Raw genomic sequence first — 24,880 nt, 5'->3', positions numbered from 1 at the left:
ATTATATAATAATTGGAGCCTTAATTTTGGATTTTGATTCATTATTATTTTTTGAGCAATGACACTTAAAAACAAATCACACTAAAATAATTGGGGATCCAAAAGTGTCCTATTTATTAAAGTGTCAAAAAATAAATTATACATTTTTTTTACTGTTTACTTTTAGCACAATAATCTCGGGATCAACTTCAGATATAGCCGTCAATTTGAAGTTTTATTGTTGTTTATGTTTTGTTTGTTTGTTTTAGGCCCTTCTTTAAAAAATAAAAACAGCTCAGTTTTTTTTATATGGTAAAACACAAAATATGCAACATTTTCCCCCAAAAATATCTCAAAGTGGAATATTTAATGTGATGTAATTGAAGCCTTGAATAGGTCAATAATTCAAAATGACATTGCTTTTGATACATTATTATTTTTTAAAGAATGAAACAGCCTGCATTGCAGCTTTGTGTTATAAGAGTAAACATTGCAACAATTTCTTGGTACATTTAACCCGTTTGCTCTTTTATATCACTTTTTATGTTTTTAATTATTTTTTTTATTGTATTCTTAAAACGCACCGGGGCCGTTAAAAAATGACCCGCGGGCCGCACTTTGGACACCTCTGTGTTAAGCAATGTCAGCTAAGATTTATCTGAGAGCCAGATGAAGTCATCAAAAGAGCCACATCTGGCTTTAGAGCCATAGGTTCCCTACCCCTGCTCTAACCCATTGGTTCTTAACCAGGGTTCGGTGAGTTGACCTCAGGGGTTCTGCAAAGATCAAAACAAACCTGACTCTTCGTGTGAATACAAACTTCACCCTGTTGGCATATTACAGATACGGCAACAGCTGATTGATTTGCAGCTGTGTAATTTGTTGTGAGTTTATGCACTGTCTTACTTTTGTTGTTTGAACAAGGTGATGTTCATGCACGGTTCATTTTGTGCACCAGTAAAAAAAAACATGGTAACACTTTAGTATTAATTGGTTGCTTATTAACATGCAAATTAGTAACATATTGGCTCTTAATTAGTCGTTAAGTACTAATTAATGCCTTATTCGGCATGGCCTTATTTGACCCTAACCCTTTAACCCTGACCCTGACCAAATAACTCCAAATTAAGTCTTTGTTACTTAGAATATGTTCCCCTAGGGTCCAACAACCTCTAAATTAAGTCTTTGTTACTTAGAATATGTTCTCCATACTAAAGTGTTAACAAAAACACATAACTTTGTCTTACATTTGAAATATTTTTTGAAATTTTTCACTAAATGCACTAATGTGCATATGAAACTAACGGGGTTCCGTACCTCCAACAAGGTTAAGAACCACTGAGTGGGTACACTGTAAAAAGTCAGTGTTCAAAAACAAGAAACAAAAATACGAAAATGAGGGGTATTTTACTTGAACTTAGCAAAATTATCCGCCGATAGAACAAGAAAATTCGGCTTGTCAAGACTTTCCAAAGCAAGTAAAATGAGCTAACCTCAAAGAACCCAGAAACACCTTAAAATAAGTATATCATCACTACTAATAACAAGTGCACTTTTCTTGGTAGAAAAAAAAAGAGACCTTTTGGTATACTTGCCAACCTTGAGACCTCTGAATTCGGGAGATGGGGGGGCAAGGTTTGGTGGTCCCTGTTGGGGTGGTGTGGGGTTCGTCTGTGCTGGAGCCTATCTCAGCTGCATTCAGGCGGAAGGCGGGGTAGACCCTGGACATTTGTCCTCTGCATTTGACTCATCTCCTTGTTCACCCCCCGCTAATATACTGCTCGGTTGAGGTGGGCGGGTATTGGTGCTAGCGGGGTGTATAATATAAGCAGTAGGAGTCATGGATGCATTGCATTCTGGGTAATTCTTATGTTGCGTTTATAATGTGTTACAGAGCCGATGTTCTCCAGAAATGTGTTTGTCATTCTTGTTTGGTGTGGGTTCACAGTGTGGCACATATTAGTAAGAGTGTTAAACTTGTTTATATCACAACCTTCAGTGTAACCGCTGTGGCTGATGAACAAGACCCCTGGTTTACACAATAGCAGAATCTATAAAAACTCTTTATGCTGTGTAATTTCATTATACATTCCAAAAGAGTTTTACCGCTCCCATTGATGATATGTAATGGGACAAGATGGCTCTTTGAGTGGTAAAAGTTGCTGACCTAGCTGCCTCCGTCATTTTGAAAATGTCGACAGGGGTAGTGTCACTCGCAACATCACTGATTTGACCTGGCGCTAACAGTGAATATGTGCTAATAATTTTGGGAAGCAAGTTTCACCCGGCAGTAGTTCAAGGCAGGCGCATATTGTTCAAGGATATACGGTATTAACACTAATAACAAGTGCACTTTTCTTGGTAAAAAAAAATTAAACCATTTTGCATACTTGCCAACCTTGACACCTCCGAATTTGGGAGATGGGGGGGCGGAGTTGAGGTGGGTGGGGTTGGAGTGCAGGGTTTGGTGGTAGCGCGGGTTTATATTGTAGTGTCCTGGAAGAGTTAGTGTTGCAAGGGATTCTGGGTATTTATGCTGTTGTGTTTAGGTTGTGCAGCACGATGGAACAGGGGTTAGTGCAAGTGCCTCACAATACGAAGGTCCTGAGTAGTCCTGAGTTCAATCCCGGGCTCGGGGGCTTTCCGTGTGGAGTTTGCATGTTCTCCCCATGAATGCGTGGGTCCCACCTCCAAAGACATGCACCTGGGGATAGGTTGAATGGCAACACTAAATTAGCCCTAGTGTGCAAATGTGAGTGTGAATGTTGTCTGTCTGTGTTGGCCCCGTGGTGAGGTGGTGACTTGTCCAGGGTGTACCCCGCCTTCTGCCCGTTTGTAGTACCCCGAACGGAATAAGCGGTAGGAAATGGACGGATGGATGATTAGGTTGTGTTACGGTGCAGATGATCTCCCGTTATGTGTTTGTCATTCTTGTTTGGTGTGGGTTCACAGTTAATCTGACTTTCACACACATTTATAATGATGAATCAGATGTTTCTCGTTGCCTTTATATGCCATCAAACGTTGTTGTGTTATTGTTGTCCTGTAGTTCAGTGTTTTTATTCCCTACCTTTTTTGAGGCAAGGCACATTTTTTTCATTAAAAAATCCAGCAGAAAACGTTAAAAAATGAAACACCACCACCGTGCCTTATGTGTGTAGCGCTTTAGTTTTTGTCTTGAGCTGTTATTTTGGTGGCCTTTCCTGTTTTGTTGATGTTTTTCCTGTAGCAGTTTAATGTCTTCCTTTGAGCGCTATTCCCCGCACCTGCTTTGTGTTGGCAAGAAAGCATATTGAAGTTGTTGCTATCCTTTTTTGTGTGGACATTGTTGATTGCCAAGTCATGCACGGATGTACTTTGTGGATGCCATATCTGCTCCACATGCAAGTTTTTGCTGTTGTCCAGCATTCTGTTTCTGTTTACAAACCCTGTTTCCATATGAGTTGGGAAATTGTGTTAGATGTAGAAATAAACAGAATACAATGATTTGCAAATCCTTTTTAACCCATATTCAATTGAATGCACTACAAAGACAAGATATTTGATGTTCAAACTCATAAACTTTATTTTTTTTTGCAAATAATAATTAACTTAGTATTTCATGGCTGCAACACGTGCCAAAGTAGTTGGGAAAGGGCATGTTTACCACTGTGTTACATGACCTTTTCTTTTAACAACACTCAAAAAACTTTTGGGAACTGAGAAGACACATTATTGAAGCTTTTCAGGTGGAATTCTTTCCCATTCTTGTTTTATGTACAGCTTAAGTTGTTCAACAGTCCGGGGTCTCCGTTGTGGTATTTTAGGCTTCATAATGCGGCACACATTTTCAATGGGAGACAGGTCCGGACTACAGGCAGGCCAGTCTAGTCCCCGCACTCTTTTACTGTGAAGCCACGCTGTTGTAACAAGTGACTTGGTATTGTCTTGCTGAAATAAACAAGGGTGTCCATGTAGGCAACATATGTTGCTCCAAAACCTGTATGGACCTTTCAGCATTAATGGTGCCTTCACAGATGTGTAAGTTACCCATGCCTTGGGCACTAATACACCCCCATACCATCACAGATGCTGGCTTTTCAATTTTGCACCTAGAGCAGTCCTGATGGTTCTTTTCCTCTTTGGTCCGGATGACGTTTCCCCCAAAAAATTTGAAATATGGACTCGTCAGACCACAGAACACTTTTCCACATTGCATCAGTCCATCTTAGCTGAGCTCAGGCCCAGAGAAGCCGGCGGCGTTTCTGGGTGTTGTTGATAAATGGTTTTGGCTTTGCATAGTAGTTTTAACTTTCACTTACAGATGTAGCGACAAACTGTAGTTAATGACAGTTGTTTTCTGAAGTGTTCCTGAGCCCATGTGGTGATATCCTTTACACACTGATGTCGCTTTTTGATGCAGTACTGCCTGCCGGAACGAAAGTCTGTTATATCATCGCTTATGTTTAGTGATTTCTCCAGATTTTCTGAACCTTTTGATGGTATTACGGACCGTAGATGGTGAAATTCCTAAATTCCTTACAATAGACCGTTGAGAAATGTTGTTCTTAAACTGTTTTACAATTTGCTCACACATTTGTTCACAAAGTGGTGACCTTCGCCCTGTCCTTGTTTGTGAATGACTGGGCATTTCACGGAAGCTGTTTTTATACCCAATCATGGCACCCACCTGTCACAAATTTGCCTGCACACCCATGGGATTTTTCAAATAAGTGTTTGATGAGAATTCCTCAACCTTATCAGTATTTATTGCCACCTTTCCCAACTTCTTTGTCACGTGTTGCTGGCATCAAATTCTAAAGTTAATGATTATTTAAAAAAAAAAGTTTATTAGTTTGAACATCAAATATGTTGTCTTTGTAGCATATTCAACTGAATATGGGTTGAAAATGATTTGCAAATCTTTGTATTCCGTTTATTTTTACATCTAACATAATTTCCCAGCTCATACGGAAACAGGGTTTGTACTTTGTAGCCAGTTCAGTTTTCCTTTCGTTTTGTATTGCCATCCCTAAGGTTCATTGCCTTTTCCTTTCCCCTTTGATGATTTTTGGTTTAAGCGTTACATTAGGGCTCGCCGATATGGCCTTTTATTAATATCTCAATGTTTTTAAGCCATGTCACGATACATGATATATATCTTGATATTTTGCCTTAGCCTTGAATGAACACTTGATGCATATAATCACAGCAGTATGATTATTCTATGTGTCTACATTCAAAAAATCTTGTTCATACTTTGTGTTTACCACATTTTAAGCATTTTAGCAAAGATGTTACCATTATGTTAAAAAACATGCTAAACAAGAAGAAAAAACACAAATTTTTGCATTTTGGATTAACATATATTCAATTTTGGTGTTTATCTGCTAAAATAAAAATCCATAAAAGGAAAAAAGCACCAAATGTAATTTTATGGCAATATTTTAATGAAAATCTACCTTTTTTTGTTTGTTTTAAAATCTGCCATATATAATAAAAATCGAAAATTTAATACTCTACGAAAAAATACAGTAATTTTTTTAAGCGATGTAAAGATAATGTGCAGCATTTACCTTGGAGAGTGGACTTTTACAATATCGCCTTTTCGCACCATCAGCAGCTTCACCTTATTTTCATGCATACAGGTCTGTAATTTTAATATTATTTGAACATTCTTGGTTGGCGTTAGACTCATGGCAGCTGATGGTGACCTTCTATCGCTCGGCTGTAGAGAGCCTGCTGACGTACTGCATAACAGTGTGGTACGCCAGCTGCACTGAAGCAGACAAACAGGCGATTCAGAGGGTCATAAAGTCTGCACAAAAAAATAATCGGCTGTCCCCTGCCCTCCCTGAAGGACTTACACAACTCCCGTTGCCTCAACAGAGCAAAAAACATTACCAAGGACAGCACACACCCTGGCTTCCACCTGATCGACTTGCTACCCACCATGAGGCAGGCGCTACAGGTGCATCAGAGCCAGAACAAACAGGCTCAGAGACAGCTTCTTTCCCAAAGCTGTCACCATGTTGAACTCTAACTTAAAATAATAATAATTCACCCCTATATAATATCATGCCCTAATACCCTACTGTGCAATAATACCCTTCGAGTGCAATACGTTATTTATTACTTCGGTACTCTTGTCTTGTTCTGCATATTGTACAGTATTTTGTATTTTGTACTTCTATAGTGTTTTGTATATTGTACAGGATTGCTTATTATTTTTATTGGATAGTAGTCTGTTTATTTCAATTGTTAGTTTTTTCCTTTTTACCTCTTGTGTCATTTATTTCACCCCATGTTTGTTCCCACTACTGCAACTTAAGTTGGAGTCTTTAATCTCGTTGTATGCAAATATAATGACGATAAAGTTCATTCTATTCTATTCTATTCTGATTCAATATGGTGCAGAATAGCAGTGATAAACTCAAACTGTTTAGCCCAGTCCGCTACACTCTCTGTCATGATTTTGTAATTTTTAATTGAGTTAATTTGATTTGCTTCTCCTTCTTAGCACTGTCCTTCGCTTTCACTTTCTTCCTTCCCGTGGATCGGGGGTCAGCAACCTGCGATTCTTTAGCGCCGCCCTAAAAAAGGATTAGAAATGGGAACAAATAGGGTAAAGAATAAATGTTTTGTTTTAGTATGGTTTTTGTTTTAGGCAAACATGACACAAACCTTCCCAATTGTTAGAAATCCCACTGTTTAACATGTTTGTGTGTATGCTTCACTGATGAGAGTATTTGGTGAACATCGATTTGTCCTACTAATTTCGGCGGTTCTTGAACTCACCATAGCGTGGACTGTGATGCAACAGTGTGTTTACATGTAAAATCAACTCCTTCTTGGTCTAAATTTGTCCACCAAAAGTTTTAGGCTGTGCGTGAATGCACAAAGGTGAGCTTTGTTGATGTTTTTGATTTGTTGGAGATGCAAATCAGGCATATTTGGTCAGCTAATCTATGCTACCATGCTATTGAAGCTAACTGAATGCAGCTGAGATAGGCTCGAGCACCCCATTGACCCCGAACGAGACAAGTGGTAGAAAATGGATGGATGTGCATATTGCAACATTGTGCCTCATTTGTAGGTATATTTGAGCTCATTTAATTTCCTTTACTTGTTTTTCATGTTTTATGACACGTTATCTGTATATAATATTAACTGCATTTCTGGAAGTTGTTTGTGGGCCATGTTGTTCCAGACCACAGCAATCGTTTGCTACAGTACAGGCCAAAAGTTTGGACACACCTTCTCATTCACTTATATACGGTTTTCCATTTTTTTGCGGCTCCTGGCGGATTAGTTTTTTGTATTTTTGGTCCAATATGGCTCTTTCAAAGTTTTGGGGTTGCCGACTCCTGCCATAGATGGTAAACAAAGTGATTTCCATCTCTAACTATAAGCTAATGCTAGCTGTGAACTGTGACATTTGTTGTGCAAACTAACTCATATTTTTACTTGCAACTTAAAGCATAACAATTAGACAAGAGACAGCTTTTATGTCAAAACACTCCTAAGTTAAAGTACCACAGTAATCTAATAGTGTATTTGCCATTGGTCTAAAAACTCATTGTATTTGAAGTCTAATATGGTGGCTTTAGTAGTCATGTGCATTTTTATTCCCAGGTCAGTAATTCTTATGTAATTCTTGTCTTCCACCTCTCCTTTAGCGGGTCGACATCGCAAACCCCATAATTAGCAGGTGGACTAACTGGAGCAACCATGCCTCCCAGACCATCCTCGGGAGAACTATGGGGGATGCACTTGATGCCCCCCAGCATCAAAGTGGACTGCCTCCTTCCAAACGGCATGATTCTCACGATGGAGTGCCTCCGAGAGGCCACGCTGATCACAGTGAAGCACGAGCTTTTCAAAGAAGCCAGGAAGTATCCTCTTTACCATCTACTGCAAGAGGAGAGCTCCTACATCTTCGTCAGTGTCACCCAAGAAGCAGAACGGGAGGAGTTTTATGACGAAACCAGACGGTTATGTGACCTCAGGCTCTTCCAAGCTTTCCTCAAAGTCATCGAGCCTGTAGGCAACAGAGAAGAAAAGATTCTCAATCGAGAAATTGGTATGGTTTTATATTTTTATATTTACTGTCAGCCATTGGACAGCAAAAGCATATCATGCACTCACTGCCACCCTAGGCACCCAATCTACCATATTTTTCAGACTATACAGCCCATTTTCGAACCAGAACAGCCGCAGCGGACTTTAAGCTTCAGATATATATGCTGTGAAACGAGTTATTTACACAGAAATAATTTGTCAATGTTTATTTACATACCTTGATTGTTTTCAAACAGTGCGTGTAACACGGCAGTAATACGGCTAATCAAAATTAAACAAAAGTCATCTTCATGGACCCACTAGCTGTGGAAATTAGTTCTCCAATCATCTAACCCAGGGGTGCCCACACTTTTTCTGCAGGCGAGCTACTTTTCAATTGACCAACTCGAGGGGATCTACCTCATTTATATATATCATTTATATTTATTTATTTATGAAAGATACATTTTTGTAAACAAGTTAAATGTGTTTAATGATAATACAAGCATGTGTAACACATATAGATGTCTTTCTTTCACAAAGACAAGAATATAAGTTGGTGTATTACCTGATTCTGATGACTTGCATTGATTGGAATCAGACAGTAATGATGCTAACGCCCACATTTTCAAATGGAGGAGAAAAAAAGTTGTCCTTTCTGTACAATACCACATGAAAGTGGTTGGTTTTTGGCATCTAATTCCTCCAGCTTCCATACACTTTACAAGAAAAACATTGGCGGCAAATTCCGTAGCTTGCTTGATTGACATTCACGGCACCCGAGGGTCTTGTGAGCTGACGCTGGCTCCTGCCAGTTCATTATTATGAAAAAATGACAGAGAGGAAGGCGAGAAACACTTTTTATTTAGACAGACTTCTGTCAAAACTGTAAAGGCCCACTGCACATTTCCTATCTTCACAATAAAAGCCCTGCTTCATGCTGCCTGCGCTAACAAAATAAGTGTCTCGGAAAGCTGGCGTGCACAAGTGATGTGCACGCCAGCTTTCTGAGGGATCGCTTGTGCACGCCAGTTTTCCGAGACTCTGTATTTAGTTAGCGCAGGCAGCATGAAGCAGGGCTTTTATTGTGAAGATAGGAAATGTGCAGTCGGCCTTTAGAGTTTTGACGGAAGGTACGGCGCGAGAGTCTGTTGAAATAAAAAGTGTTTCTCGCCTTCCTCTGGGTCGTATTTTAATAATAATGATCTTGCAGCAGCCAGCGTCATCTCACAAGACCCTCCGGTACCGTGAATGTCATTTAAGTGACGTCTTGGTGAAGATTGATGATCACTAATTTTTAGGTCTATTTTTTTTAAAAGCCTGGCTGGAGATCGACTGACACACCCCCCGCGGTCGACTGGTAGCTCGCGATCGACGTAATGGGCACCCCTGATCTAACCAGACTCAATAACTCCACGGTGATGTTTTGGTGAATTTACTGAGGAATATGTGAAACTAAAACAATACAAACAGAGTGATATTGTAAGTTAATATTACTAACACAGGCTCTCGTAAATTTGTTAGCATATTAGCTAGTGCTAAAAACGCTAGCTTCATTACATTACGATAGCACATACAAATATCCATGGTTGTATTTTAAAACTTACAAACGTTTGGAGTGATGAATGAAAAATCCATACTAGTAAAAACGCTATGAACTGCTAGAAAAATGGAACAGCACTTCTACTTCCGGTTCAAAGCTCAGTCTAAAGAAAAAAACACAATGCAGCACCTGCAGTGAGCGAAATCATCCAGAAGATGGCGCCGTAGCACAAACAATAACACCATTTCAATGCTTTTGCTCGTATTTAAAAAAAAACAACTATTTGCATTATGACAATCAGCGAAGAAAAATCTATAAATTAGCCTCACCTTCAGTATTTCTCTATGTGGAATTAAATTATGGATTGCATTAAGTAAAGCAATCAATGTACTAATATGATCCACTTCAAGAAACTCGTCAAACTTAGTGTTTACAAAGTACAAAGAAGAACCATGATAAACATTCTGAATTTATTTCATCCATCCATTAATTTTCAAAATAATCTTACTCATCTCACCATATGAAATATAACTTACTTCACTGAGTCTTATTTATTTATGTATTTATTTTCCCTGTGATTACTTGTGGAGAATATTGTGAATAAATCAAAAACAGGAAGTGAACAAATGTTTTAGCAACTGTTATGTAAAAGAAAAGGGGTAGGATTAGATAAGCTCTGCTTCTTCCTACTCGTTTTCCAACATGTTGAAAAGAGAAACGGGAAATTGTGATGTATCATGTATGCTTGCATGTTTGAAATAAACTCAAACTCACCGTTTTAAAAGCCGCAGGAGTTCAAAGTGTAGGAAAAAAGTGGCACATTATTGTCCAGAATTAACAGTAATCTAGTCTACTCTGGTCTGCGATGAGGTGGCGACTTGTCCAGGGTGTACGAGGCCTTCCGCCCGATTGTAGCTGAGATAGGCACCAGTGACCCCAAAAGGGAATAAGCGGTAAAAAATGGATGGATGGATAGTTTACTCTGGTACAAAAAGAGTTTCTGAAAATATAATGTTCAGTTTGGATTGGTATAGTGTGCAAAAACTAAAGCAGTTGAAACTCAAAATATGTAACTAATTAATCCGTTCCAGATACACACAAGTCTTAACCCAAATATGTTTCATACAGGATGATTATAGTTCTGGCATGCAGAAAACAATAAAACATAAATACATGTGAATAATGCTAATTGATAAATGACTGGTAAAAAAATTGTTGGCGAAGACGGTGATGAGCAGCACTGCACCAGACTATAATCAACAGATATATACGTTCTGAAATTACTTATTTGTTAATAAATATTTTATAAATGTTTATTTAAATACCTACATTTTTTCCAAATGGTGTCTGTAACACGGCAATAAAATGACTGATCAAACAAAACCAAAGTCATCGACAGGGACCCACTAGCTTCTGAAGCCAGCTCTCCAATCAGCTAAACAGACTCTATAACTCCACTGTGACATTTTGATGAATTCGAGCATGAGGAATTTGTGAAACTGAAACGATACAAAAATAATGTCATTGTAAGTTAATAATACTAACACAGACATTTGTAAACATGTTAGCATATTATTAATGTTAACGATTTATTTCACTACGATAGCATGCATATTACATACTAGTAGGAATGCAAACACTCTGACAGACATCCCACTTGTAGTCATATTGTAAAACTTACGGTTGCTTGGAGTGATGGATGAGGAATCGAGTAGAAACAACGTTTCTATTTCCGGTTCAAAGCTTTAAAGGGGAACATTATCACAATTTCAAAAGGGTTAAAAACAATAAAAATCAGTTCCCAGTGGCTTGTTGTATTTTTTTAAGTTTTTTTCAAAATTTTACCGGTCCCCGAATATCCCTAAAAAAACTTTAAAGTGCTTGATTTTCGCTATTTGTGATGCGACTATCCATTTCCCTGTGACGTCATACAGTGCTGCCAATGTAAACAAACAACGGCGAATACCACAGCAAGATATAGCGACATTAGCTCGGATTCAGACTCGGATTTCAGCAACTTAAGCGATTTAACAGATTACGCATGTATTGAAATGGATGGTTGGAGTATGAAAGTATTGAAGAAGAAACTGAAGCTATTGAGCAAATAGCTATTGCATGGCCGAATAGCATGGCCAAATAGCTGCGTTAGCATCGCCGGTAAAATGTGCGGACCAAACGATCAGGACTTTCGCATCTTGTGACACTGGAGCAACTTAAATCCGTCGATTGGTAAGTGTTTTTTTCGCATTAAATGTGGGTGGAAGTAAACGTAATATAGTTGCAAATGCATCTGCAGGTTATCCATACATGTCTCTGCCATGTCTGCTTTAGCACCGCCGGTAAATAGCATGTTAGCATCGATTAGCATAGCATGTTAGCATTGATTAGCTGGCAGTCAACATCAACAAAACTCACCTTTGTGAATTCGTTGACTTTATAGTTGCAAATGCATCTGCTGGTTATCCATACATCTCTGTGCCATGTCTGCTTTAGCACCGCCGGTAAATAGCATGTTAGCGTCGATTAGCGTAGCATGTTAGCAGCTATTAGCTGGCAGTCACGCCGCAACCAAATATGTCTGATTAGCACATAAGTCAACATCAACAAAACTCACCTTTGTGATTTCGTTGAATTTATCATTGCAAATACATCTGCAGGTTATCCATACATCTCTGTGCCATGTCTGTCATCGCCGGTAAAATGTGGAGACACTTTGGCACATTCAATGGGGGTCTGGCGGCAGACACTTTCGCATCTTCGGGCCAGTGGTGCAACTTGAATCCCTCCCTGTTAGTGTTGTTACCCCCCCCCGACAACACACCGACGAGGCATGATGTCTCCAAAGTTCCCAAAAATAGTGGAAAAAACGGAAAATAACAGAGCTGAGACCCGGTGTTTGTAATGTGTTGAAAATGAAAATGGCGGCTGTATTACCTCGGTGACGTCACGTTCTGACGTCATCGCAAAAAGCGCGATAAACAGAAAGGCGTTTAATTCGCCAAAATTCACCCATTTAGAGTTCGGAAATCGGTTTAAAAAATACATGGTCTTTTTTCTGCACCATCAAGGTATATATTGACGCTTACATAGGTCTGGTGATAATGTTCCCCTTTAAAGTGTAGGAAAAAAGCAGCGTCTTACAGTCTGGAATCTACTGTAAACATTTTACAATACACACCGTTGGAGGATACACCGAGCGCAAGCTAGAGCTCTTGAATGTGAACAAAGGTGGGCTGATTGATAAAAATTAAATATCGGCAGTATCAATACAGTATAGTATCAGTTTAGTGTTGATACTCCAGTGGTTAAATCAGTATTTGTGATCATAAGTTCATAACATTTTTTTGTTGTTGTGGTTATTTACAAAGTCAGGAAATAAGTCCCATGACCCACAATGATTTTAAGGGAAAAACACTGAGAATTAAAATCAGAGCCAATAGTAGGAAGTAATTTAAATGTTTAAGGAGGTATTTGCTATTATTGGATCAAGTGTCCTTATCATTATCAATAGTAGCCTCTCTTCTGGAATAGTTCCAGTAGAGTTTAAACATGCAGTAGTACGACCTCTACTTAAAAAACCAAGCCTCGACCCCTCTCTAACCTTAGACCTATCTCTAATCTTCCATACATTTCCAAAATATTAGAGAAGGTTGTCTACAGTCAGTTGTTGCCCTTCTTAGAGGATAACGGTATCACTGAGCTGTTCCAGTCCGGTTTTAAAGCCCTCCACAGCACAGAGTGAGCGCTTCTAAAAGTTTTAAACGATATCCTCCTGTCGTCCTGATGCTTTTAGATCTGTCCGCTGCGTTCGACACCGTCGACCACGCCGCTTTAATCACTCGTCTTGAGAACTGTGTGGGTATTAAGGGCGCCGCCCTCAACTGGTTCCGGTCGTACATAGCCGACAGGAGTTTTTGTGTAAAAATAGACAGTTTTATGATTCCTCCACCACACAGGGTTCCCCAGGGCTCAATCCTTGCCCCAATCCTTTGTGCTTTACCTTCTCCCCCTTGGTTCTATTTTTAGGAAGTATGGTATTGCATTTCATTTTTATGCCGATGATTGCCAGATCTATTTTCCCATGGCACAAAATAACACAGTTCAACGTCTCATTGACTGCCTGCACGACATCAAACCCTGGCTTTCAGCTAACTTCCTGAGTCTAAATGAAGACAAAACAGAAGTTATGTTGTTCGGCCCAAGTCGCTCTCCCTCCCACAACGTTGAACTCGGCACTCTGACCCCGTATCTCAGCGACTGTGTCACAAACCTGGGGGTAAAGTTCGACTCAGATTTTAAATTTGAAAAACAAATCAGCAGCGTCGTTCAAAAAAGATTTTATGAATTACGCCAAATAGCGAAAGTGAAACCGCTTCTGTCAGGACATGATCTCGAGAAATTAATTCACGTCTTTATCTCGAATCGTTTAGACTACTGCAATGCCCTGTATGTAGGCATTAGCCAGGCCTCCTTCGCCCCCCTGCAGCTCGTGCAGAACTCTGCTGCTCGTCTGCTAACACAGACCCGCAGACGTGAGCACATCACCTCTATATTAGCGTCCCTTCACTGGCTCCCTGTGCGTTATTGAATCAATTTTAAACTACTTCTATTTGCTTTTAAATGTCTAAACAACCTCGCTCCAACATATCTCTCCGACCTCCTTCAGCCTTACTGCCCCACCCGATCCCTAGGATCAGCCGATCAGCTGCTACTGACGGTCCCTGACACAAGGCTGAAGCTTAGAGGTGACAGAGCTTTCGCCGATGCTGCTCCCAAACTCTGGAACAGGGGTGTCAAACTCAAATACAGAGTGGGCCAAAATTGTAAACTGAACAAAGCCGCGGGCCAACGTTGAACAACTTAACCTTTTAATAGGGTCCCAAGCAAGTTTTGCATTGAATATTGAACAAGCAAGGCTTATATAACTTTATAGTGACGTGCAAAATCGAGTTTTGTTGGTAGCGGGGGTGTATATTGTAGCGTCCCGGAAGAGTTAGTGCTGCAAAGGATTCTGGGTATTTGTTCTGTTGTGTTTTTGTTGTGTTACGGTGCGGATGTTCTCCCGAAATGTGTTTGTCATTCTTGTTTGGTGTGGGTTCACAGTGTGGTGTAACAGTGTTAAAGTTGTTTATACGGCCACCCTTAGTGTGACCTGTGTGGCTGTTGAGCAAGTATGCCTTGCATTCACTTGTGTGTGTGTAGAAACTGCATACATTACGTGACTGGGCCGGCACGCTGTTTGTATGGAGGAAAAACGGACGTGACGACAGGTTGTAGAGGATGCTAAAAGCAGTATCTTTAAGGCACGCCCCCAATATTGTTGTCCGGGTAGAAACTCGGGAGAATGGTTGCCCCGGGAGATTTTCGGGGGGAGGGGGGGGCACTGAAATTCGGGATTCTCCTGGAAAAATCGGGAGGATTGGCAAGTATGAGAATTAGCGTTGAATGCGGTGATACAGCGGCACCGCCACTGTATAATACCGGCGGGCCAGCTCTAATGTTAATTTATTATTGCTTCAAGGGCCAAATGAAATCACACAGCGGGCCAAATTTGGCCCGCGGGCCAGAGTTTGACACCCGTGCTCTAGAACAGGGGTGTGTCAGTTGATCTCCAGCCAGGCTTTTAAAAAAAATAGACCTAAAAATTAGTCTTCACCAAGACGTCACTTAAATGACATTCACGGTACCGGAGGGTCTTGTGAGATGACGCTGGCTGCTGCAAGATCATTATTATGAAAATATGACCGAGAGGAAGGCGAGAAACACTTTTTATTTCAACAGACTCTCGCGCCGTACCTTCCGTCAAAACTCTAAAGGCCGACTGCACATTTCCTATCTTCACAATAAAAGCCCTACTTCATGCTGCCTGCGCTAACTAAATACAGAGTCTCGGAAAACTGGCGTGCACAAGCGATCCCTCAGAAAGCTGGCGTGCACATCACTTGTGCACGCCAGCTTTCCGAGACTCTTATTTTGTTAGCGCAGGCAGCATGAAGCAGGGCTTTTATTGTGAAGATAGGAAATGTGCAGTCGGCCTTTAGAGTTTTGACGGAAGGGACGGCGCGAAAGTCTGTTAAAATAAAAAGTGTTTCTCGCCTTCCTCTCTGTAATTTTTTCATAATAATGAACTGGCAGCAGCCAGCGTCATCTCACAAGACCCTCGGGTGCCGTGAATGTCAATCAAGCAAGCTACGGAATTTGCCGCCAATGTGTTTCTTGAAAAGTGTATGGAAGCTGGATGAATTAGATGCCAAAAACCAACCACTTTCATGTGGTATTGTACAGAAAGGACAACTTTTTTTCTCCTCCATTTGGAAATGTGGGCGTTATCATCACTACTGTCTGATTCCAATCAATGCAAGTCATCGGAATCAGGTAATACACCAACTTATATTCTTGTCTTTGTGAAAGAAAGACATCTATATGTGTTACACATGCTTGTATTATCATTAAACACATTTAACTTGTTTACAAAAATGTCTCTTTCATAAATAAATATAAATGATATATATAAATGAGGTAGATCCCCTCGAGTTGGTCAATTGAAAAGTAGCACGCCTGCAGAAAAAGTGGGCACCCCTGCTCTAGAACGACCTACCTCTGAGTGTTAGACAACCCTCCTCTCTTCCTGTTTTTAAATCTCTCTTAAAAACATACTTTTATTCCTTGGCTTTTAACACTGAGTGATATCCATCCTGCAATGGCGCCCCATTATACACATGCTGTGAACCTGTTTTTATGTTTTATTTATTTATTTTTTATCATGTTCTTTTTGTGTTGTGTTGTTAGCTCAATCCTCGTATTATCTTTTAACCTGCCCATTGTACAGCACTTTGGCTACCGCTGTGGTAAATTTTAAATGTGCTTTATAAATAAAGTTGATTTGATTTGATTTAACGGAGATTGTTACATCGCCATTCTGTGTTTTTGTCAGATTATAATTGTGATTAAAAAAATAAAGATCTTTATCATTTTAAGTGTCAGTATAAGCATTGATATGACCAATACTGCCCCTGTAACTCCTTGGTATTAGATCGATACCCACATTTATAGTATCACCCAAAACTAATGTAATTTTTACAAACGATGATAAGAAAAAGTGCTTCTTACATTATAGCAGAAGTGTGGATAGAACCATGTTACAACAGAAATTAAATAATAGTTTTGACAAAGTAATACATCCGGAAATGATGCAATATGTTACCGCATTCATCAGCAGCTAAATAAGGAGGCTTTTCCACTTGTTTTACAATAGTTATATTGTCATTACATAATCATTTAAATGCCAAATAATACATATGTTGTTATAGCACGAGGCTGCTTTATACACCGCGACATGTTGTAATGAAATCTGGAAAAATTTAACTATTAGCATGTTGAAAATAAACTTAAACCATATAGATTTAAGGTCATATCCCCCCCATCCTTAATAAACATACAGTATAGTGTATTTTTGGATACACACCAAAGATAACTTTCTGACTGTCTTTCTAAACTGAGCAGTTCTTTATAATTTATTTATTAAATTGGGTCTCGTAGATCTCACCCAAAATGCACTGCCAACATTCTCAGCCTCAATTGTCCATTGTGCACATGTACCTAATAAAGTATCTTTTGAATGTACAGTAATTGTGACTAGCAAAAATGAGGTGACTAATCATTCCTTGTTTTTTTTTTCCTTATAGGTTTTGCGATTGGAATGCCTATATGTGAGTTTGATTTGGTCAAAGATCCAGAAGTGCAGGACTTCAGAAGGAACATTTTGAATGTTTGCAAAGACGCCGTGGACCTTAGAGACTGCAATGGACACCACAGTAGAGCCTTGTACGTTTATCCCCCCAATGTGGAATCCTCAGTTGAGCTGCCCAGACACATCAATAACAAACTAGATAAAGGTAAGCAGGGTTTCCCCTAGATTGCCTGTACCTGTGGCATGGGGGCGTGGTTAAGGGTTTGGTCAATATGAAGTCATCTCCATTATTTGCTGATGTATATATTTTCTTTAAAAAGCCCCACAAATACCATACATACAGTACAGGCCAAAAGTTTGGACACACCTTCTCATTCAATACGCATTTTCTTTATTTTCATGACTAATTACATTGTAGATTGTCACTGAAGCCATCAAAATTATGAATGAACACATCTGGAGTTATGTACTTAACAAACAAAGGTGAAATAACTGAAAACATGTTTTGTATTGTAGTTTCTTCAAAATAGCCACTCTTTGCTCTGATTACTGCTTTGCACACTCCTGGCATTCTCTCGATTAGCTGAAAACACACCTTCCCAAGGGGTGATCAAGGGTGATAGGTCAAATGCAGAGAATGATTTTGCCACACCCAGTGTGTGTGTGTGTGTATGTGACAATCTTTGGTGCTTTAACCTGTGAAAAAGACATTTCAGGTGACTACCTCTTGAAGCTCATTGAGAGAATGCCAAGAGTGTGCAAAGCAGTAACCAGAGCAAAGGGTGGCTATTTTGAAGAAACTAAAATATAAAACATGTTTTTAGTTATTTCACCTTTTTTTGTTTAGTACAAACCCCGTTTCCATATGAGTTGGGAAATCGTGTTGGATGTAAATATAAACGGAATACATCCATCCATCCATTTTCTACCGCTTATTCCCTTTTTGGGGTCGCGGGGGGTGCTGGCGCCTATCTCAGCTACAATCGGGCGGAAGGCGGGGTACACCCTGGACAAGTCGCCACCTCATCAGAGGGCCAACACAGATAGACAGACAACATTCACACTCACATTCACACACTAAGCACAATTTAGTGTTGCCAATCAACCTACCCCCAGGTGCATGTCTTTGGAGGTGGGAGGAAGCCGGAGTACCCGGAGGGAACCCACGCATTCACGGGGAGAACATGCAAACTCCACACAGAAAGATCCCGAGCCTGGGATTGAACCCAGGACTGCAGGACCTTCGTATTGTGAGGCAGACGCACTAACCCCTCTGCCACCGTGAAGCCCACCGGAATACAATGATTTGCAAATCCTTTTCAACCCATATTCAATTGAATGCATTACAAAGACAAGATATTTGATGTTCAAACTCATTAACTTTATTTTTTTTTGCAAATAATAATTAACTTAGAATTTCATGGCTGCGACACATGCCAAATTAGTTGGGAAAGGACATGTTCACCACTGTGTTACATCCCTTTTTCTTTTAACAACACTCAATAAACGTTTGGGAACTGAGGAAACTTATTGTTGAAGCTTTGAAAGTGGAATTCTTTCCCATTCTTGTTTTATGTAGAGCTTCAGTCGTTCAACAGTCCGGGGTCTCCGCTGTCGTATTTTACGCTTCATAATGCGCCACACATTTTCGATGGGAGACAGGTCTGGACTGCAGGCGGGCCAGGAAAGTACCCGCACTCTTTTTTTACAAAGCCACGCTGTTATAACACTTGTCTTGCTGAAATAAGCAGGGGCATCCATGATAACGTTGCTTGGATGACAGCATATGTTGCTCCAAAACCTGTATGGACCTTTCAGCATTAATGGTGCCTTCACAGATGTGTAAGTTACCCATGCCTTGGGCACTAATACACCCCCATACCATCACAGATGCTGGCTTTTGAACTTTGCGCCTATAACAATATGAATGGTTATTTTCCTCTTTGTTCTGGAGGACACCACATCCTCTGTTTCCAAATATAATTTGAAATGTGGACTGGTCAGACCACCGAACACCTTTCCACTTTGCATCAGTCCATCTTAGGTGAGCTCGGGCCCAGTCAAGCCGGCGGCGTTTCAGGATATTGTTGATAAATGGGTTTGGCTTTGCATAGCGGAGTTTTAACTTGCACTTACAGATGTAGCGACCAACTGTAGTTACTGACAGTGGTTTTATGAAGTGTTCCTGAGCCCATGTGGTGATATCCTTTACACACTGATGTCGGTTTTTGATGCAGTACCGCCTGAGGGATCAAAAGTCCGTAATATCATCGCTTACGTGCAGTGATTTCTCCAGATTCTCTGAACTTTTGGATGATTTTACGGACCGTAGATGGTAAAATCCCTAAATTGCTTGCAATAGCTCGTTAAAAAAAAAAAAAATTGTTCTAAAACTGTTCGACAATTTGCTTACAAGTTGGTAACCCTCATCCCATCTTTGTTTGTGAATTACTTAGCATTTCATGGAAGCTGCTTTTATACCCAATCGAGGCACCCACCTGTTCCCAATTAGCCTGCACACCTGTGGGATGTTCCATATAAGTGTTGATGAGCATTCCTCAACTTTATCAGTATTTATTGCCACCTTTCCCAACTTCTTTGTCACGTGTTGCTGGCATCAAATTCTAAAGTTAATGACTATTTGAAAAAAAGTTTTATTTTATCAGTTTTAACATCAAATATGTTGTCTTTGTAGCATATTAAACTGATTATGGGTTGAAAATGAATTGCAAATCATTGTATTCCGTTTATATTTACATCTAACACAATTTCCCAACTCCTATGAAAACGGGGTTTGTACATAACTCCGCATGTGTTCATTCATACTTTTGATGCCTTTAGTGACAATCAACAATGTTAATAGTCATGAAAATAAAGAAATCACATTGAATGAGGTGTGTCCAAACTTTTGGCCTGTACTGTATATTTAAAACAAATCTGTAATTATTAGTTACAGTATGAACATATATTTTTCTACATAATATCATTTTGCTCTATTTTTCAATTGCGTCTGCTTATTTTACAATAAACTTTGTTTAGATATATTGTTTCTAGAGATTTCTCCACTCCCTTTTAGTCACTCTCTTCATCTAAGATGACAGGCAACACATTTATCATTCATTTCTGTTGATATTGTAGACTATACTCGTGTTTGGAGACTATTTACTTTTATCGATCCATGTCCGCAACGCAATAGCTGCAGCGAGAGTGACGCCATACTTGCTTTGCGCTTCCCTTCTCTCCTTAGAGGTGCCGTATGTAGTAATGTGGCCAGAAATGGTACTGCAATCACGGTCAAAATTCTGTCGTCCCCTCCCATTCTCCATGACTGAGGTTGCCAGATACGAATCCGAATCCTACAGCAAGGAACTTCGAATGGCAATCAACGAGTCCTATGCTGCAGGTTTCTCTTGTTTGTTTCTTGGTTTACTAAGTAATTATTTCACATTTTACTGAGGTTGATTAGCCAAATGTATTTGTAAAGTTACGCAGCAATATTTTCGTCAGGAGTCGCGACAGATTGTTGGCATTACCCTGCTAAAATGTCCAGTTTGACTGCGCAGACCACCATCAAAATATTTAAATATAATAATATATAATATAATTCATGTCTTTCATCTGGATATTAGGAGGATTAAACCATTAATCTAGAAGTTTTTCATCTGTGAAATTCAGTTTATACCCGGAGATAGAGAGTAATACGCTACAACAGAAGACGGTGTCAGACTCAGCAGCATCTTTTTTTAACCTTTTGTCTTGTGGATTAAAATGTATTTTTCATCTAAACGGGAAGATATGGACATCCTATCAGTCATCATCACAGTGAGAGCATAAATCGTACAGTAAGCAATTGTTTTATTATTTTTGTAGTTTGTATTTTTTGCTTAGTAATATAGCTGTAGCTAAATTGATTTAACAATCAATCAATCAATCAATCAATGTTTATTTATATAGCCCCAAATCACAAATGTCTCAAAGGACTGCACAAATCATTACGACTACAACATCCTCGGAAGAACCCACAAAAGGGCAAGGGAAACTCACACCCAGTGGGCAGGGAGAATTCACATCCAGTGGGACGCCAGTGACAATGCTGACTATGAGAAACCTTGGAGAGGACCTCAGATGTGGGCCACCCCCCCCCCTCTAGGGGACCGAAAGCAATGGATGTCGAGCGGGTCTAACATGATACTGTGAAAGTTCAATCCACAGTGGCTCCAACACAGCCGCGAGAGTTCAGTTCAAGCAGATCCAAGACAGCAGCGAGAGTCCCGTCCACAGGAGACCATCTCAAGCTGAGGCGGATCAGCAGCGTAGTGATGTCCCCAACCGATACAGGCGAGCGGTCCATCCTGGGTCTCGACTCTGGACAGCCAGTACTTCATCCATGGTCATCGGACCGGACCCCCTCCACAAGGGAGGGGGGGACATAGGAGAAAGAAAAGAAGCGGCAGATCAACTGGTCTAAAAAGGAGGTCGATTTAAAGGCTAGAGTATACAGATGAGTTTTAAGGTGAGACTTAAATGCTTCTACTGAGGTAGCATCTCGAACTGTCACCGGGAGGGCATTCCAGAGTACTGGAGCCCGAACGGAAAACGCTCTATAGCCCGCAGACTTTTTTTGGGCTCTAGGAATCACTAATAAGCCGGAGTCTTTTGAACGCAGATTTCTTGCCGGGACATATGGTACAATACAATCGGCAAGATAGGCTGAAGCTAGACCGTGTAGTATTTTATACGTAAGTAGTAAAACCTTAAAGTCACATCTTAAGTGCACAGGAAGCCAGTGCAGGTGAGCCAGTACAGGCGTAATGTGATCAAACTTTCTTGTTCTAGTCAAAAGTCTAGCAGCCGCATTTTGTACCAACTGTAATCTTTTAATGCTAGACATGGGGAGACCCGAAAATAATACGTTACAGTAATCGAGACGAGACGTAACAAACGCATGGATAATGATCTCAGCGTCTTTAGTGGACAAAATGGAGCGAATTTTAGCGATATTACGGAGATGAAAGAAGGCCGTTTTAGTAACGCTTTTAATGTGTGACTCAAAGGAGAGAGTTGGGTCGAAGATAATACCCAGAGCTTCTAAATCTTGTAGCACATCCTCCTTATAGTCGGGATCAAAAATATACATTTATGGATCATATTTTCCCCGAAGTAATCGTTAATGGCTCCCACAAAGTCTGCATGATTTGCGTTATTGTTGGTGATGAAGGGAACTGTGGTTCCTACCTATATGTCAAGCAACCATCTGACTGGCTAGCTCATTATCTCTCAAAATGGCTTGGGGAATCTCAGCGAGATTAATTCTATTTTGATCATATATTTTTATTCGGAAACTTTGTAAGACTTTCGGTGTCATACATTTGTTGATATATATCAGGGGTCGGGGACCTTTTTGTCTGAGAGAGCCATGAAAGCCAAATATTTTAAAATGTATTTCCGTGAGAGCCGTATAACAGTTTTAACACTGAATACAACTGTCAGGTTCAAACACTGATGACATTTATTAAACAGACAAGAAGCAAGGAATTAAACAGAGACAGGATTCAATTTAGCTCAATGAGGAGAAACGCGTAGACCAGTACTCTTGTACAGTGTCGTCCCACGCTCTGACAAGAGAATTTTACGCCTTTTTTTTTTTATTTGGACTTTCCCTGATTACAACAACTAAATGCGTGCATCTTTTATTCTCTTTAATAACATTGTTATTCTGAAGGTAACCAATAATAAATAAAATACTTTTGACCATTAATGCGACATTTTGAACAGGTGCGATAGAAACGGAGGGATGGATTAAAATGCATGAGAATGTTTTATATTTTGAACGTTATTTTTAACACTGTGATTACCAGCGGAATTATTCATTACTTATCGTGTTAAGCAACGTCAGTTAAGATTTATCTGAGAGCCAGATTTGGTTATTAAAAGAGCCACAGGTTCCCTACCCTTGATATATATGATAATGGCTTCAATATAAATGCAACTTGTTTTCCCACTCTGGTACTTAAAAGTTCGTCCTTTTTTACGCCTAAATATTCGGTTCATCACTAGTCAATATTGTGCAAGTGATAAACCTTTGTGTGTGTGTGTGTGTGTGTGTGTATACCATATTGCCAAAAGTATTTGGCCACCCATCCAAATGATGAGAATCAGGTGTCCTAATCACTTGGCCCGGCCACAGGTGTATAAAATCAAGCACTTAGGCATGGAAACTGTTTCTACAAACATTTGTGAAAGAATGGACCGCTCTCAGGAGCTCAGTGATTTCCAGCGTGGAACTGTCATAGGATGCCACCTGTGCAACATATCCAGTCGTGAAATTTTCTCGATCCTAAATATTCCAAAGTCAACTGTCTGCTTTGTTATAAGAAAATGGAAGAGTTTGGGAACAACAGCAACTCAGCAACAAAGTCGCCACTGGACTCTAGAGCAGTAAAGACGCGTTTTCTGGAGTGATGAAGCACGCTTTTCCATCTGGAAATCTGATGGTTGAGTCTGGGTTTGGAGGTTTCCAGGAGAACGGTACATTTCAGACTGCATTGTGCCGAGTGTGAAATTTGGTGGAGGAGGAATTATGGTGTCGGGTTGTTTTTCAGGAGTTGGGCTTGGCCCCTTAGTTCCAGTGAAAGGAACTTTGAATGCTCCAGGACACCAAAAACCTTTTGGACAATTCCATGCTCCCAACTGTGAGAACAGTTTGGAGCGGGCACCTTCCTCTTCCAACGTGACTATGCACCAGTGCACAAAGCAAGTTCCATAAAGACATGGATGACAGAGTCTGGTATGGATGAACTTGACTGGCCTGCACAAAGTCCTAACCTGAACCCCATAGAACACCTTTGGGATGATTTAAAACGGAGACTGAGAGCCAGGTCTTCTCGGCCAACATCAGTGTGTGACCTCACCAATGCGCTTTTGGTAAAATGGTGGAAAATTCCTATAAACAGACTCTGCAACCTTGTGGAAAGCCTTCCCAGAAGAGTTGAAGCTGTTATAGCTGCCAAAGGTGGACCGACACCATATTGAACCATATGGGTTAGGAATGGGATGGCACTTCAAGTTCATATGTGAGTCAAGGCAGGTGGCCAAATTGGAATTGGGCTTTTGTCAGCTTGAGAATGGCAATTAGTGATAAAAATAGCGTCAAATCTTATTTTACTTTATTTAGTTTTTAACCTAAAAAAACAACACATTTTTAAGGTGTGGAGCTAATATTTTGTCATGGCGCACCGCCACAATCAAATGCATTAAAGGCCTACTGAAATGAGATTTTCTTATTTAAACGGGGATAGCAGGTCCATTCTATGTGTCATACTTGATCATTTCGCGATTTTGCCATATTTTTGCTGAAATTATTTAGTATAGAACTTTCACAATAAAGTTTGCAACTTTCGGTGCTAAGAGAAAAGCCCTGCCTCTACTGGAAGTCGCAGACGATGACGTCACATGTTTGATGGCTCCTCACATATTCACATTGTTTTTAATGGGAGCCTCCAACAAAAACTGCTATTCGGACCAAGAAAACGACAATTTCCCCATTAATTTGAGCGAGGATGAAAGATTTGTGTTTGAAGATATTGATAGCGACGGACTAGAAAAAAAAAAAAAACAAGTTAAAAAAA

General features: G+C 40.0%; 2 protein-coding genes across 5 annotated transcripts in view; both read left to right on the top strand.

The window, feature by feature from the left end:
- LOC133545263 (BMP/retinoic acid-inducible neural-specific protein 3-like) overlaps positions 1-24,880 on the top strand; it is a 1,164,151-nt gene that overhangs the window by 454,982 nt on the left and 684,289 nt on the right. The window lies entirely within an intron of this gene.
- LOC133545094 (phosphatidylinositol 4,5-bisphosphate 3-kinase catalytic subunit alpha isoform) overlaps positions 1-24,880 on the top strand; it is a 95,551-nt gene that overhangs the window by 3,041 nt on the left and 67,630 nt on the right. Inside the window, exons 2-3 of the mRNA XM_061890429.1 lie at positions 7,638-8,041; positions 17,248-17,457. Of these exons, the coding sequence (XP_061746413.1) occupies positions 7,690-8,041; positions 17,248-17,457 (562 nt within the window). The 5' untranslated portion in view covers positions 7,638-7,689. The remainder of the gene's footprint in view (positions 1-7,637; positions 8,042-17,247; positions 17,458-24,880) is intronic.

This window comes from Nerophis ophidion, linkage group LG28 (assembly GCF_033978795.1).
Source record: "Nerophis ophidion isolate RoL-2023_Sa linkage group LG28, RoL_Noph_v1.0, whole genome shotgun sequence".
NCBI lineage: Eukaryota > Metazoa > Chordata > Actinopteri > Syngnathiformes > Syngnathidae > Nerophis > Nerophis ophidion.
Note: the sequence above shows the minus strand (reverse complement) of the source record. Positions and strands in the feature narration are given on the sequence as shown.